Source organism: Anopheles stephensi, chromosome 3 (genome assembly GCF_013141755.1).
Source record: "Anopheles stephensi strain Indian chromosome 3, UCI_ANSTEP_V1.0, whole genome shotgun sequence".
Taxonomy (NCBI): Eukaryota; Metazoa; Arthropoda; class Insecta; order Diptera; family Culicidae; genus Anopheles; species Anopheles stephensi.
In genome coordinates, this window is record NC_050203.1 from 68,646,453 (window position 1) to 68,663,917 (window position 17,465).

Consider the following 17,465-nt stretch of genomic DNA (forward strand, 5'->3'; position numbering starts at 1 on the left):
GGTTACTATCGCTTCAAGGGTTTTGGGGAGATAAATGTTCATTTCAAGTTTCAACATCCAACTCATTCTCTGTACTTAAGGTTCGTTATCTACAAGGACAGCACATAATATCATAAATCATCAAATGAAGATCTACGGTAGGGAACGGTACTCTTCACATTAGTTTTGATAAATGAAGATTTCTTTTCTAGTTTAAAGTCCCACATTTGGATTGCTGGAATTCCTCCAAACAATCATCCGACAAGTTGTTTGTAATTGACAGTCGGAATTTGATTTACAAAATGACGAGGATCGCAAATCCCAAATCCAAGGTCTTTCATCAGAAGAAACTATCATGGTGCTCCTCAGATAACGCTACTCAAAAAACGTGAGGGAATCAATGGCGATGCAAATTCTTGAGCTTCAAGCTTGAACGAGTCGATGGGAAACGACGAAAAGTTTGCAATAACAGTCTGCCGTTAAATTCGTCCAACTCTTAGCGTTTAACGTGCCGTACCGTTTAGTTCCTGATGAAGTTATGCACAAGGAAACTTCTCACTAGATTTCTCCTTAATTTTTTTAACCCTAACAGTTTGATCGACTATATACTTGATAACGATAAGCTTTTGGAATTTAATAGCAATCCTGGAACAATTTCAAAGCGACCTGATGCAGCGATCACAACTACATCACTGGGCAAACACTAAACCGCTTTCCAAGAAGTGTCATTATACCCAAAATGAATATCATTACACATGTCCTCGGACCGCAATCTTCCAGAATGCTGTAACGATACAACGGAATAACACCTTCCCAACCTTTGGCTCTCTGGGTTTTCAATTTCGAATCAATATCCCTGCTTTGATGGTATCCCGCCTTACACAGCTGAACCATGCATAACCCTTTCCGATGATAACGTTATCAACTGTAGTAGCCGAAATTGAGCAACAACAACAAAAAAAAACAAGCTACATTGATTTTACAATAAGCTCTCGGGAGCCAGACTGTGAGGGAATTTATCCCTGGGAAGATTTTTCTTCCACTCCCCCCCCCCCTCCTTCTATTCGTTTTGGGTCACAATACCTATCAAGCGCTTGGGTCTGTTTTGTGTCTAGATTTTGCATGTAGTAGCTGGCACAAGCTCGTTGGAAGGATCGAGCAGCATCGAGCCCAGGTTAACAATAATCCCAGCTTTTCAACACGATCCCTTTTTTGGTAGCGAAAGAATGTGTTAGGGGTGCGTTGGGAAAGCGCGCCGGTCGGTAGTTTTCCGTGTGAAGGCTTTCAACATAAATCACGCACCGATGTTGAATTGTACGCAAAATGGACGAGAGAGAGAGAGAGAGAGAGAGAGAGAAAGTGGTTTCTTTTCATCCTGTAGAAGAAAAATCTAGAGATAGACCCACCAAACTCAAACCAGAAATCAACCCCCCCTCCATTGTAGGCTTGTTGACTATTTGACCTACACAACCCAACGAGAGCATCGCCTTAGCTGCTACTGCCTGTTGTAGCTTCCATACTATGCTCGGCGCCAAAAAAAAAAAAGAAGAAGATGTACAAAATGCTCACCTCACCGGAAAGCGCTTCGCAATAAAAATGCACGGTTTGGCAGGCACCGGAATCACACATTGAATATTACACGTCGCATGAATATATTGAATCGGGGAATTCTTTTTTATTCCGGCTGGGCAGGGCGGAGCGTTTCCGATTTTCCATCTTGGAAAAAGTTCGAGATCGAGTTTCATCGAATGGGTGGGTATGGGATGTCTGGCTGTGTGGGTAATCTTTGATTTTGTCTGCTCCTTTTCTTGGCGACAAAAAAAAGGGAAAAACCTTGTGGGAATGAAATCGGTATCGCCGTCGAATCCTGGGTCGAAATTGAATAAAAAGATTTATGCTCAGCAACTGGCGGCACACCTTGCGCCAATGGTGTACGCGGGAGGTGCGCTTTTCCTACACACATACACACGAACAAGATAGAGCAAGCCAGGCAGCGTGTTACCCAGGCGCCAATCGAGTGTACGAATGTAAAGCTCTACCGGTAGAATGACAAGCCAGAATATTCCATCTGGAAAAGCAAATCCCGCAATTGCACATACCCATCGTTAAAATACATTCAATTCACAGACACAGCAGCAGCAGTAGCACCAACTGTTGTATAACTTCTTTTCCGGAAGCTCCCCAAATGGGAAAACCGCTAAACCACACAGCCCGGCACAAGCTTAAGCTTTCTCTGGGGTCGTTCAAGTTTAACGGCAAGGACAGTGCGTTCCGAAATTAGTTGACCTCGGCCGAAGAAAATCCAGATAGCCTGTCCTGGATGAAGCTCTTGGGGGGGTGGGGGGGGTGGATACACGTGCCATACAGCATTGGAGCGTATTATCAAGGTGGTCAAGCCACCGTTGATATGCAGACCGTTCGATGTACGGGTGTGGCGTAAATCCCTCGAGAACTCTTCGATAGATTTCTCAATTTCGCGTGAAAGACCATTAGGCGAAAAGATGCTGATCTGGGTGAATCTGTCGGTAACACGCCATATTTGATTTGTGGGGTAGTTTGACCCCGAATGACACTGCGATTGGTAGGATCATCGTTATTACTTGCCCCAGGTTTAGTGGGGACGGTCGCACACTGGGAAAAGGTTCGATATCGAGAGGTGTGTTTAATTGGCTGGTATATTTTAACAATTTGTTATACGAGTTCAATCACCTAACTAACATAACTGAAAACTTAAATTTATTCTCAAAGTTTGTCAAAGTCTCAATAATCGCAATGTTGTCTTTCATAACTTATAATTTGTGTTTGTTTTATTTACTCAAACAGTTATGTATTTATTTATTTATTTATTTATTTATTTATTTATTTATTTATTTATTTATTTATTTATTTATTTGTTCATTTATTTATTTATTTATTTAGTTATATATTTATTTATTATTATTTATTCATTTATTTATTTGTTTGTTTATTATTTTATTATAAATTAAAGTCTGCCTAAAAGGCTAAACAATAAAGGCATAAAATGTTCCCTTGCCTTCAACTAGTCCTAGTTTAGTTTGCTAAGTGAATCGCGTTCAGATCGTAAAGGGTTTCAATTATGGTCCGGTGTCCCTCAATGTAGAAAGGGTTGAGGCCCTTTCCATAGCCTGGTAGCCTGTTGTCCATAGCTATTGTTCGTCCATTATCTCTCACGATCATTATTTGTTTTTTGCAGCATTTTGCTCCCAACCTGATGGTTGCCGAAAACGTGCATTAATTCTTTTTCCGTTTATTATCTTTCCAATGGACTTCAGCTATTGCCTTCTAACCGTCATCTCATTCGATCCTTATTCTGGTAAGATCGTTTGGAATTCTTCTTCATCGAGCACTACGTCGAGTCACATTTCTTGCTCAAAAGGTATTTAAAGATCACGGCGAGGTCCTAATCAACACACCAGATAAAACTTTAGGTCTCTAGACGGTATCGTAAACCTCGTAACCCTAGCCTCTAATATCCTGATCCGCTAGGTTAGAGATTCATATTTTTTATAAAAATAATTCGAATCATACTGCCAAGGACAGGCTCTAGGGTGAAAGGTTACTCTGGAAGCTTACCGTCATTACCGGTTCGTGATACCCTCGTTGTCGAGCATCGCTGTACTCTTCTCGCGCTCGATCCTTTTGAAGTTTTGATACTGCATGTGGTAAGAATTCTTTTCATCTTCAATGCTTCTATTCCTGTTTTATGCCCCTTCACAACAGCTGCACGATAGCTCTCATCTCTTTACCTTCCTATTCGTCACACAAGCCACAGCTAAAGGGATAACGTTTTAAGAGTACTTTCAGCATTTTATGACTTCTTTAAACTGTCCGACTTGAATGTCTTTATGTCCCAAATCTATCTCCGTCTTACCTGTCTGTCGCAAGTAGATACTAGGTAATCTACTTCTTTTGAAGAGGCATGAAAAAGTTGTCAGCGTATTTATTATTGAACGCCTGAGAATATTAAGAACATTCTTCTTCCTTCGAGCACTACAATTTCGAGAAGTTTTGGCCTGCTATTTCTGGCTTCCAAGAATCAATTTTACCCATTGCTGGGTAATCAGTTCAATGTTTTTAAATTTTAAATATGTTGTTATTGACTAAAGAACTGATGGCTTAAATTTTAAATCTTATGGACCATTAAACAATTGAGTAACTCAAAAACTCAAAAAGTAGATGAACTTTAACGATGATAACCCTCGTACTAATAATCATGTCTGATTCTAATCAAAACACAAATTATCCCTAGTTTTTGACAGTGAGTTTCCTAGCGTCAACGATAAGGAAGACAATTTCGAATATCACTATCCAGAAGATAGGTAAAATGGTTGTCTCAAACATAATTTTGTCATTAGTCTTATCTCCTGCTCCATAAAAATCCATGCCAATAATATGCCAAATTTTGAAAATGTTTTTCCCAACCATCCATAGTGCCCACAGTGAGGTGTTAAATACTGTCCTCCATCTCCGGCACACTCATCCGATCCATTCGGTAAACAATCCTTCGCCGGTTAATGCCCGAGCCTTACCTCTCGAGAGCAAATCTGCTCCCAAGCACCATCAAGCTCCATAATGTTCAAGGTCACGCATCAAACGACCGGAAATGTCCCTGACGCCCCTGGAACGCTGGGATAAAGCTTCTTTATCCACTCGAGCCTGTTTCTTTGCATGATACCTTCTTCCGCATTGTTTTGTTGCGAGTAATCCAGCCACCATCCGGCTGCTAGCCCTCCGCAAGACCGTTGTCGTTTTCCGTTATTGCTGACGCGTCACGTTCTAGCGCGACACTCGCCCCAAATGTTTGATGATGTTCGATTTGATGGCACTGGTCAGTGATCCCCGGGTGAAGGTTCTATACCTTGCGCAAGCAAACAAAAAAAAGAACCAAGAATAATCGATAATAGCAAAGCAGCAGATGGCGCACCGCTCGGTAAGAAGACCCGCATCTTCCTTTCCCCATTTGAGACTTCGATTGATGATGGCGAACAGACGGGCGGCAACAAAAAAAAAACCACAAAGGACACGATCAACACAACGACCCATCCCGAATACCCGATAGCTATACTGCTACATCCTTCACCGTAGAGCTACTTCCAAGACCTCTCCGTTTTCCTGGGATGTTTTTGATACTCTCCGATGCTCACTTGGGGATGTCCTCCTTGGAACTTCCCGAAGGGGAAAAGTTTCTTTTTCCAATAACGGGTCCCACTTTAACTCGTCCCTTTTCTCGCCTGAGCCTGGCAAAAGGCCAACTGTTTGTGTTGCTCTCGCACACACGCAAGCATACAGCTCGTACAGCAAAATGACTGCTCTTGACCAGCGTTATTACTTTTCCGGGGCGGTCGGATATCTCACCGCTTCTGCTACAACCGCCTCGGACGGATTGTTCCATCAATGGCTCAATGACAAAACGTACCCAACGAAAGTGGCAATTATGCAATGTTCGTTCGTATACACACACACAGTCCCCATCGCTTGAAGCACCTCCAGAAACATCTCCAGACAGACTCTCTATGGGCTGCTTCAAAGAAACATATTCGAAGGTGCACAAAACTTGTTCAACTGCAGAGCTAAAGCCTCTCCCCTTGCAGAGGAAGCAAAAAACCACCCGCCCTTGCTTTTTCCCCGTAACATAACGGTGGGCACGGCACTTTCGCGCACACCCTCAACGCGAAGGACCTTCTTCAGCACTTATTCACAGTTGCCCAACTCGTACAATGTATACCGACAGACATTCAGCTAAAAAAAAGAATACTCACTGCTGCTGCAGTGGGAGCAAGGAATGGCAGGGGCAAAAATCTAATCCTCATGACAACAAGCACCGTGGCAAGCATTCACTGAAGCATCATCTCGGGGGAATAGATTTTCCGCGTTAATGAACTTTTCATTCCGCCAAAGACGGCGACGACGGATGACGACGAATGATGATGATGATGATGTTTGTGAATGACCTATCAAAACCGGTAGAGCACGCGCCCCGACAACGGGTGCGAGCGAGGTAAGCTTTTGCCGCTCAAGTGCAATTTATGTTTTTAATGTTGCTCGACGGTTTTGCTCAATGGTTGATTTCGGTAGCACTGGTTTCTTTCGCGTTCCTTTTTGCTGCTTTTCACCGTGTTCCAGCTCCGGAACTCATTTTTGGCGCGTTTCGTTTGTCGCGTCGTGCCTGAAACCTTTTTCCCACCCTCCCTACTTTTCGAGAGCGATTAGCCCTCAATTAGCTTTAAAGCGAGAAGATTAAGTGAATCGAGCTGGCGAAGCTGTTTTGACACGCTTTTCATCGACCGAAGTGATAAATGATAAGTTCGATGCTACGGATACGGTACGGTACGGGGCTGGTGAAATGTAGCTTAAAATTTCGGCTTTTTTTTTTGGCTGTTGTTGTTGCTTCCAGGAAGTTTTTGAATGGAACTGAGGGTTAATTGGACGGAACAGCAGGTTTAAAGTTCTGCAGGAAGAAAAATGACAGGTTCCACGACGATGGGACACTTTACCTGCAGGAATTATTATATCTCATTAACTCCTAATCCAACTTTAAGCATAACGATGTCGTTCAAAGTACAGCTGAGGACACTTACAATTTTTGATTAGTAAACCTGCCTGGAAAAATTGGCTGCTGAAGTCGATATAGCTGTTGTGTACAAGCGCGCGATTTTTATCTCACAAAAATCCTTTTCTTACATTTTTTGTATAAAATTCCTTCCAACTGATATAATAACCATTTTTCTATACTCAAAACTGACCGATCTATATAGCCTGTCACGTTCTGCATGAACAGCCATCCGCTTAAAATGTCACAAGTCATACACAGCTGTCACATATAAAGCCACGGCCTCATTCACAGAATTCCCCGATCCGTGTGAAGACAAAAAGAAGAAAACCCCAGAAACTCTTTCTAAAGACCAACATCAAAGCAAAGTCAGAAGCTTTCATGTAATGAGTTCACCCGCACCCAGTGTAAATGTTAGTTTGACATTTGAACAGCGACATTATCGCCGTACAGATGGGAGTAAGAGCTCCCTGAATGAGACAATTTAGGTCTTTCCGTTAGGTTTTGCACAGCAAAAAGGCATCCACCACGTGTGTTTGGGTTGTTGTTTGGAATGTTCCATTTAACGTACTCTTCAGCCACAATTTTTTTTGTGCTTAAAGTTCGAACAAAAAGGACATTTGCTTACATAAAAATAGATTTATTTCTCATATTTAAATAATAAAAGCTTAGCGTTAAAATCAAACCAGCCATCCGCGAGCGGCAAACTGCACACGGACGCCACCTTCTTCTTCCGGTGTGATTCGACGGCTCGACGCGCTCACAAGAAGCACTCCGTAATGAACGAGGACGAACAGCGGCCCAGCCTTCGCTTGCAGTCCTCACAGCTATTGATGGCCGTCTGCACAAAAAAAAAAACCCCGTTCAGAGCAGTGTTTACTTTCCATTGCGTTTTTGTGCAAAAAAAACCAGCACTTAACCAAGCCTACCTGTCCGTCGCATGAGACTCCCTTCCGGCTGACGTACCCGTAGCCACAGTAGCGCGCTCCAATGCTCTTACATCTCGCACACGTGGACGCCTGCAGAAAGGTACAATCGTGGAAAGGAAGCGAATAAGTGGGACCGGTGTGTGTCTGCGATTGCTGCAAGCACGGTTGCTGCTCAACTCACGTAGGTAAACACCATGGCGTCCGCGACGGCTGCCGTACAGAGCAGCACGGCCAGAACAATGCACACTTGCTTCATGTTCGGACGGGGACTGATAGCTATACGCGCAGCAAACCTACCGGCTCGAATCAAAACCTGTGTGTGCACTGACAGGAAACCGAACCGGACGCGACTCTTTTTATACGGCATTTATCTCCGAACGCACCGGTTAAATGTTGCACCCGGTTGCGAGCGCTAAAAAAGGGGATTCACATCGAGCCGGGGGGAAGCTTTTTATCTTGCGCCCGTGGAAGAGCGCGTGGTTATTGTACAGCAGACCGGGGATTTTTGCACACAGCACGGGGACATAAGAAAAGAAAGTAAGCAGATTGTGTGGAGATGGAGATTGAAGGTAGCTCTAGCGATGCAACGGAATGGGGCATCGTAGGGGTATGCTTTGTCACGCATGAATCATTGGTCCAAGCGAAACGTGATTGACCATATCTGTCCTTGAGCTATAATGGAGTTATTTTAAGAACGAAGAGGTGTTTGCTCTAGAAGCAAGACCGTATAGATGGAAATTGATGCACGGAGAATCTTGAAGTATTCCGTACTATGAATTCGTTTTTTGCCGAATTTTGTTCCAACTTACAGGCAACTATTTTCAAGAACGTATCAAGTATTCATTCATAAATGTTTCCTACTGATGTTTGACGTTTTTTATAAGCTAAACACTGATAAGGAATACGAGCAACATCAGCGGAAGTTATAACAGAAAGAGTGCTCTCCACATTTCGCTGGTGGGTGCGCAACTGTATATCCAGGTGGCCCATAGTTCATTATCATAGATCGAGCAGTTCAAAACAGATTCGAGTACTTCAAAATCGTCAGTACCGTCGTCTATATCATATAGTTCAGTTCCTTATTATTCAATTCCATTTCCTTTGTCGTTTTAAAATTTCACTGAATCAGAAAGAAGAGACACACGCTAAAAAATAACATTAATTTTGCCGAGGCGTGAGCGGCGCCGGCCTTCACACAAGAGGATCGGGAACCAAATCCCATTTGGAACGCCGCCTGGAACGCAAGACCGACTATCCAGCAACGGGTTAAAAAAAGCCACGGAAACCCTGAACAACACCAGTCTCCCGCTCCAATTTTGCCTTACTACATCCAGACATTCAAACTAATAGCAACAAGTATTCTAAATAAGCCGACAGCTGGTCCAAACTAGGTTTAAATTCTCTGCATATCCATCTGCATGCCCTAAAGCAGATACCTTATATTTGGGTTAACGAAGCCTAAAGTTAAACACAGATATCGCACCCACGTAAGATGTTGATTGATTTAAAACAAATTGGTGTAGCATACTTTGAGGCGCGTACACCTAAGTTATTATCCGTCGACAGAATGCTAACGGCACTGTAAAAAATACTAGTTTTTTATACCAAGGTCGTAGAAGCTTTCTTAATCGTCATCAAATAGCCGAATATATACTGCATTTGAAAAATGGTCAACTTGAGGAATTAAAATCCGAACTATCAAGTATAACTTTAGGCGCAAATACGCACTCTAGGTTATCGACTATCTGTATTCATGTAAAACTATGTATGTCCGATATTTTTCAATTTTTCGCTTCGCCTTTGAATTTCTAGCACCACTTTTCTTTTAGCTATTTCTACCAAATTAGTAGAAATATTTTTTTCCCTATATTCCTTTGGGTATTTAAAGAGGGGTAAAGATCACTAAAACGGCCGACACCCGGTGCGTTATGCAATGCTGCTGTTGAAGATAAACTTACCATTACGTGATCATCATAACACATAAACACAGGCACCTCCTAAGATGATCCAATCGAATCGATACCGATATCAAAAGCACACGAAAGAGCATAATGATACCACCTTCGACCCCGGGTGTTGGACTGTTTTCCAAAACAGCGATATTAATTCCTTCGCTCAAGGTGTGACGACGTAACCTACATTCCGGCGCTGAACCCAATGGGGATGGGGTGTGTGGCTTCATATTTCCAATCACATGCGAACGAACAAACGCAGCTACTCACGCGCACCACCATGCGAGATGCTGATGGGAATGAATCTGGCAAATTTGATATGAGAACTGGCGTATGAGTGTGTGTGTGTGTAGTTTTCCGTACCAAATTATACTTTCTCGGTGGGATAATGCAATAATGAAGATCCCTCCCAGGGAAAACATTCCCTTTATCATGCACACTCACCCGCTAAGTGTTTCAGGCTCAAACAGTGCAAACTGTGGCTTTGTCGAGCTTTGGCGCTTGGCACAATTATTTTCATATCAACGCTTACCAAACAGCACGGCCCATTCTTGTTCGGCTATCCGCCATCTTGCTGCGCGTGTAGACCAGACCCAAGAGCCCGTCCGTGTGCGTCAACGTACATCATCAGCGTACATTGTGTTGGGTTCCCGTCGTTCTTCTTCTTCTTCTACGAGCTCTTCCGTTCCCTCGGGCTGAGCGATGAGAGACGCCGGTTTCGAGGACAGAACCCGTCAGTCCCAACCGTCAAGTACACCATTCAAACGTTTCAGTGACACGCAATGGATCACCCTAGGGAGGGATCCCATTTGCAAACCATCCATTTTTATCCCAACTATTTCGACAGCGGATGTGGTTGAAGAACGATAAATAAACTGAGAGACCTGAAGCGAAGAACGGCGCTGGCCCGCACGGTACCATCATCATCCGGGTATTGTGTGCGCGTGTGTGTCAAACGGTGAACTGACATGAAAGAATGAGTAGCGCTATAAATTTCCTTCCTCAGGCTCACGTCCAGGTCACGCCACCGCTATCGATGGCTCGGGAAGATGTTGGTTACCACTGGCAGGTTCTACTTTATTGACCTCTTGGCGGATCGTGTGCGCCTGCGAGGTACGAGATAGACCGAACCGAACTTTCCTCACAATGCCATACTTTATCGCTGCTGGTTAGTTCCCTTGAGAGACGCAATTAATTATTGGAAAGAACCCCTTTTTTACGTTAGAAAGCATGAGAGCAGCTCTCGGTGTCGGTGTCTTATCACAATTGAGCTGATGAGATCCGTGCGGACTGTGTTTGTTCAGCTGGCGCTCTGGGTCTGCCGAAAGCTAGCGAGAGACCCTTCACTCTTCTGGAGCTATGACACAAACCCGACAGTTGTGATAATAAGCACTTATTTATTCTGATGTCAGTTTTCACCTTTCGCTGCACTACACCATATAGCAGCCCCGTTTGGGTTCGGTCAAGTACATGCCGGAACGTCGTATGCAGGCATCCACAGAGTACACGAACTGCGAGCAAAGCATTGGCAGATTAGCAGTAGCATTTCCCAAAAGCTTACCCTTTTCCCCACTTACTATTCCATGGCACTGGACGAATGAGCGGGTAACCAAGGTGCAGGATCGGGGATAGCCACGCAGCCGGCAAAGCGAACACGAACGTGTCTACTGGGAAGGAATCGAAGACGGCATTAATCTAACCGCACCACCGCCACCATCTTCCCATGAGTACTCACAAAGACCGGGATGGGATCATCGTTCGCGAGCGTTGGTCCGACCAAAAAGGCCAGCAGGGCGGCGGATATTATCAATGCACACTTCATCTTGCCACACGCCTGATCTGTACAGCAAGTTTCGTGTTACTAGCGCAGATCTGCCCACCGTTCCCACACGGGTTGCAAACCCATGCGCCCAGCGTGTACAAGTTTTCGGTGTTTATTCAGTTGATTTGATTTCTTTTCTTGTTTTCACACATGATGCTCGTGTGTCGCCGGTTTGCATTTGCTAGACACTTTGCCAGCCTACCAAGACGCATCGGTTGGAAAGGGGAACAGGTTTTTCGGTAGTAGTCTTCACATCCAACGCTCCAACAACGCTCGGACGGACGCTGAACTCCACGAGCGGAAGTGAGGATACTATTTCATTTGTAAGGTTGTTGAAACCCATGTTTGAACAACGCGGTCCACAGTGTGGGTTACTTATCAAAACGTCATTCATGCGGATGGTTTGCAGCTGAACAGTCAAATACTAGGAATTGTGATCAAGTAATATGCTGAATGTTGGTTATGCCATGGTGAGATAACTACGCAAGATCAGACACATATAAGCTAACGTTAGCTATCAAATGTTGAATATTTTCACATTTGTTTATATTTTCTGGCAACTACTGCAACATTTTTTAGTAGTTTTTTGGTTGGTTGTGATCCAGTACCTGTTATGAAAGACCTCCAATGATCTAGTTTTAAGACCAACAAAAAAATAAAGTCCTGGTGCCATCTCACAATTTTAAATTCAAATAATAACCTAAATCTCAAGACAAGTTCTTCTAGAGAACCGTGCCTATTATGGGCTCGAACAAATCTCTCAAGTCAGAGACTCCAGCTTGAAACATCCGGTAGTCCCTTTACTCTTTCGAAGCGATTGTTGACAGAGCTAATCAAAGCTAATCGAAGAATGTAGAATAAGCAAGTCGATCACACTCCCCGAAGGTGTGCTCGTCAACGACCAGCGAGTGGCTCGAGGCGTTAAGAAGTTCAGTAGGTTCGTTGGCAGGATCAAGTCTAGCTTCAACCTACCGAAGACCGGCTGCAGTCATAGATGGAAGAAATGCGTCAGATTCGATCGAGGTTACTGAATACAGATTGATGTCCTAGAATTATCGCTACAATACTATTTTCACCCAATCATATAATCAGGATCGTCCAAATATAGCTACAAAATAATTACAACTAAGAAGTTGAAGGGGTTTTTTCAATTTTTTTAAGCAGCTTATTAGGCTTGAAATTAAAGGCCCCTGTTCTACGATTTCTGGCTTCCCTTGACTTGATTTTATCCATATTGTAGAAGTCATCCCTACGTACGGAGAGGCGGTGGGATTTGAACCCCGGTCCTGCCGTTTGAAGACCGACGCCACTGTTCCCGCTCCTGCTCTAGATATTTAAACGCCTCCTGATCGCCCCACTCAGTAGTCTAGATAGTTAAAAAAAATCATATGTTCTTTTTTCCCTTTTTTAGAGCCTTTCCAGTAACTCTACACCTTTAAATTAATTAAAGAAACGTAACCCGGGAGAATAATTAAAAAGAATCTTTGCACCACACCGACATCCGAGCACTTCTACCACCACGTACCTACCACCACAATTCCAACGCTACACGAAACACGTTACATTGGCGCAACTCAAATAACAAAACCCACCGCGCTGTCGAAAGTGTCCCACGTCCAGCCATACCTGAGCGCAACCGAGGTGACAAGAATGCGAACTACGACAACAAACACTTTCCCGACCATTTTATCACGTTTAGAGCAAGCTCGCCTGGCGTGTGTTTCGCTCGACTCAGCTCGGCTCGGTTTGGTTTGGTTTTCTCGAGCAGACATTGCCTTGTCGCGTACATCCCGGCGCTAGCGACTGACGGTGGGCAATCATTGGAACCATCAATCTCAGCCGTCGCAAACCATCTTTTCACCGGCGAGCAGGCAGGCGGTAGCGGTGAGAGAAAATTTAATTTATTTTCCACACTGATTAGAACAGAGGGAACCGGGAGCGCTCCGTGCCGCCATGTTGGAGTTTGTAACGCGGCACCATCTTGTGCATCTCTTATCGCACGCCAGCATCGCACACCAATGGCGAAGCATCGGTGTGGAAATCTTATCGATACTGACTGCAGTTCACAGCGTACACTTCGTACGCGGAATGTGTAGACCTCGGTCACCTTGGAGTAGGTGTTTTTATCGTCTTATTTCCTGTGCAACCTCGGCAACCCGCCTACGAAGGCATGTTTTTTAGCCGGCTCGGAATGGATGGCTAACGAAACCGTCGGCACGAATGACCATCATCAGTGGCACTAATCGTTCTGGCATGCCCACAGTAGCCCGGCGCATTTACGGTCGTGGCTTAATGAAACGGAAGTAAAATGTTCTGCCGGCATTCCTTTGACATGTACTTACTGTTCTTCATTCGCTGGTTCGTTTTCCTGCCACCCACAGCTTTCAAGGTTGTATGAGCTTAATCAAAAAAATGGTATAAAATTTTCGAAAATTTATATCCCTAATTTGTACTTCCTTTTTTATGGAAGTGCATTCCACCGGAGGAAAAATAATCAATTTCTTGGCTGGGAATGTGGCCCGGCGTTTTGCAGCTTATTGACCTTTTATGTTTGTATTTCATCTGACGATAGCGCTTTTCTCGCCCGGCCCACGTAAAGTTTATCAGGGGAACTGCTTTCCATAAATTACGTTACACACAAAACCATTAGCGGAGCAAAATTCATTCGCAATGTTTGTGTTTTATTTCATCTTTTCTTTCTCTCTCTCTCTCTCTCTCTCTCTCTCTCTCTCTACTCCCTCGCAGGTCCCATGACGCATCGCGATGCATAAAATTGCGTTATGGCCCTGGTTAGCCATAGCCTGGAGATGGAGAATCGTCATTATATTGAATTTGTTAGCACAAAGCTGGTGCGCCGGCTCTGTCCCGTCAAGTGGTTTAAAAACAAGCGATGGAAGTAGCGTCGGGGACGCCGGCGAGGTCGGTGGCAGCGCGGGGATGGGTGCCGGTGTGCCCAACCCGGTCGAGCAGGACACCGTGGTGCCTGGCGGAGCGACGACCCTCTACACCGAACGTCACTCCCTAACACCGACGGAGGTAAGCCATCACTATCGCCATCATTACCATCATCATCATCATCATCAATCATAGACCGTAGAGCGTGCCCTTGAGTCTGGGAGAAACATTTTCCGCCCTCCACCCACACTACTACACCGCTTCCTTCACGCACAGTGTATTACGGGAGGTAACAAAATTATCCTGCAACGCATCAAGTTTCCTATCGATCATAAACTAATGCAACAGCTTTCAGTAGCTCAGTATTGCAATGTCTTTTTTGGCTTTATTGCGTGTATAGACGGTGCCTCAACCTGTAGAAAGTTATATAAAAATATTTTACTTCTAGCTAAACTATGTTCTTAATGTCCACAAATTCTACGCAACAAACGTGCTAGCTCCGATGCTTAACCAACGGCGTCTTTTAGCTCACTCCTAGACGGTTGTGAGCCAGAAACACGTTTTTCATGGTGGAAAGCATAGCGATGATTAAATTAAACGCTTCATTTAATTAACAGTTGGAAGGAAAGTGCTTCAGGGTTGGGTCGCGTCTCCTTCCTTCGCTCTTCAAAGCTTCACTGAAGTTCAGTTGAGCGTTGCTTAGAAGGAGTTGCGTTCTAAAGGTCACGGAGAAGCATCCTTTCGTCGTTGGCAGTGGAACGTGTTAACGACAATTAATGTCCCATTTTTCCAATACTATCGTTTATTTCTATTTCTATATAGATTAAAAACAAACTAGTCTAAACGACGATGTTTTAAGCATTAAAGTGGTGATGTATACCGACTCTAGTAAATCACAATGAAGATCATCAAGATACCTCTCAAAAATGGCTAAACTTTCTGCCATTAAAGTTGAACTGAATCTTAAGCCCGTCTAGCAGATTCTGTCCTAATATTTCTCTCGCCTCATTGGTCTAGAAAAGTTTGACAGAAATCAATCCGACTGATTTTTTAAAGTGACTTCAGCTTTTAATCTTGAAGCCTTTTTTTAAGTGACTTCAATTTTTAAACTACGACGTCCAAAATTCCCGCAATAAATAGATCCACCAGACAAAAAACATGTTCAGCAACTTCAAGTTAGTTTTTTTTATTCACTAAGGACAGCCTTACCTCGATTGCCAACTGCAAAAAAGTTTGAAGGGATTAAATGAACCGGATATGATACCAAGACCAGGACAAAACAAGCGTTCACACAATTAAAACAATGCGCGATTTTAGTGTAACAAGCATTGTACGTATTCTAAGACTTTCAGTTGTTGTATCCAGATCTTCGCATTAGACATCTCTTCTATACCTCAGAGACTATGGACCATGCATAATCGTCGTACTGAGACTTAGATCATTAGTTGATGGTGACGCATTCACGATACTTTGACGACAGACGATCAGCTTCCTTCATAATATACTACCGTCGAGCAACAACGTAATCAATCAATCTTGAAGATGAATTATTCAGGAAAATGGAGCATACTGAAGACTTCCAAAAATTCGTACGGTGGCAGTTTGTACTTCTCTAATAGCGCTCCGGCGGCGGATCAGTGGCCGGGGCGATAGAGGCGCCATTCTTGATATTCTTGACTTGGACCGGGGTTCAAATCCAAGTTTAAGATTATCAAGTCTCAGACAGCCAGAATTGCACAAGGCTAAGGCATTTTGAGGTTTTAGTGCGGAGGAAGAAGAAGAAGATTTCCTCCAATCTTAGCAATGTCGGATGAAAATAAAACCAACCGATATATGTTAAATTTAATTTATTCGTGATAATCTTCTTCTTCGTAACGCTGCTTGTCAAATTGATGTTTACATTTGTGTGTAGAACTCTTAAAATCCTCCATATCAAATCCCCCGAATTCCCCCAAAATGTCCAAAGCCGAGCATGTAATTAAACATCCTAATCGTGCTAACCGTGCTAACATTCAAAAACGAATTCCATTAAATATGCAGCAGCAGCAGCAGGCAAATGATAATAGATTGTGCTCATAAATAAATCTCTTCCCATTTCCGGGGAAAACTCGTCGGAAAAGCTGCACCGAAATAAAAAGCCTCTCTTCAGTTGCCGCGCGGTAAATGTGCGTAATGGCATGCGTTCCGGCCGTAATGCTGTGCGACTCTTTAATAGAAAGTCGTACGAATTTACGATGCGCATTTTACGCTCATGGACATGGCGTTAATGAAATATTTAAGGCAACGGCACAATCGTAAACGGAAAGTATTCCCTGCAATGCACACACACACACGCTGTCTGGCTTTCTGGCAAGTCAAAACCCCAAAAATGGCATACATCACTTGCCAGCCGATGCCAGTTGCTCCCAGCTCAACCCCGAACCGCGCCGAACACATCAAAGATGGTCGACCTGTTTTAATGCAGCCATCTTTAAGTACTTGCCACATGGGCGCCGGTGCCCGGCGTATTTGCACACAACCGTGGCGGCCGGGAATTGGCTGCATAAAATATTCAAACTTCAAACCAAAGCCGAACGATGTGTGTGCCGTACGGGAACCCAACACGCGGCCTACATCCTTTCGCTCGCTTGCTTGCGCGAATGTCACGAATGCTCCGAACGTGTGTTCTTTCCCTTCTTTTTTGTTTCATTTTTATACTTTTTTGCAGTCGGCACGAAAATCGTTTCCGTTTTGGGGCGCTTCAAACGGCGCTTCCTTTTCGCTTCTTATTTAACGCTCAACGCCACTTAAATACCCATGCACACAAACACACTCACACACACGTACGGAAATTAGCTTCCTATCTAACATTGGCTCTGTCTGGAGGCTTCCTTCGGCACTGGGAACCGCACGATAAGCATTTACTTTGCAGAACGAGGACATTCTCGGCGTGTCTCGTCTACCCTTGGCCGTCCCCCATCACCGGATCAAGATCGTTAACCGCATCCGCTTTAAGCGCGTAGAAGGAAATCTCGTCAGGGCCAATTTCTGCACAATCTCGTACTTTATTAGCACAGCGTGCGCCACACACACACCCCGACATCCAGGACGGTTCCCCCCCCCCCCCCTCTCCTCATCATCATCACGTCCTGAAACTATCGTATGTGGCGTGTGCTTGTATGTGAAATCGGAAACGGATGCTAATCGATTGAAGTGTCGTCGTCGGTCCCAAAAGGCCTCCTCCTATGTGTGTGTGTGTGTGCTTTCTTTCACGCCGGACAAAAGACAAAAGAAATAGATTTGAGAGCAAGGGAAGAGAAAAAAAAATCCGCAAGCCG

General features: G+C 44.1%; 2 protein-coding genes across 7 annotated transcripts in view; one reads left to right on the forward strand and one right to left on the reverse strand.

The window, feature by feature from the left end:
* The window catches only part of LOC118511266 (probable G-protein coupled receptor CG31760), a 61,949-nt gene that overhangs the window by 22,068 nt on the left and 22,416 nt on the right, over window positions 1-17,465 (forward strand). For all 6 annotated transcript variants that reach the window (XM_036054136.1, XM_036054140.1, XM_036054138.1 and 3 more), the window contains one exon: window positions 13,999-14,289. In XM_036054136.1, the coding sequence (XP_035910029.1) occupies window positions 14,017-14,289 (273 nt within the window). In that variant the 5' untranslated portion in view covers window positions 13,999-14,016. The remainder of the gene's footprint in view (window positions 1-13,998; window positions 14,290-17,465) is intronic.
* Window positions 7,170-7,834, reverse strand: LOC118511267. Its single transcript, XM_036054143.1, has 3 exons — window positions 7,661-7,834; window positions 7,480-7,569; window positions 7,170-7,391 (listed from the first exon to the last, which is right to left on the reverse strand). Exons 1-3 carry the CDS (start codon window positions 7,733-7,735, stop codon window positions 7,311-7,313), a joined length of 246 nt encoding a protein of 81 aa, XP_035910036.1. The 5' UTR covers window positions 7,736-7,834; the 3' UTR covers window positions 7,170-7,310.

What these genes read in the sequence shown, in the direction of transcription:
- LOC118511267 (XM_036054143.1), bottom strand. Translation starts at nt 7,735, where the DNA reads ATGAAGCAAGTGTGCATTGTTCTGGCCGTGCTGCTCTGTACGGCAGCC. An exon ending in ACGCCATGGTGTTTACCTAC is followed by an intron (nt 7,570 to 7,660) that starts GTGAGTTGAGCA and finishes ACCTTTCTGCAG; the next exon opens with GCGTCCACGTGTGCGAGATG. An exon ending in GAGTCTCATGCGACGGACAG is followed by an intron (nt 7,392 to 7,479) that starts GTAGGCTTGGTT and finishes TTTTTTGTGCAG; the next exon opens with ACGGCCATCAATAGCTGTGA.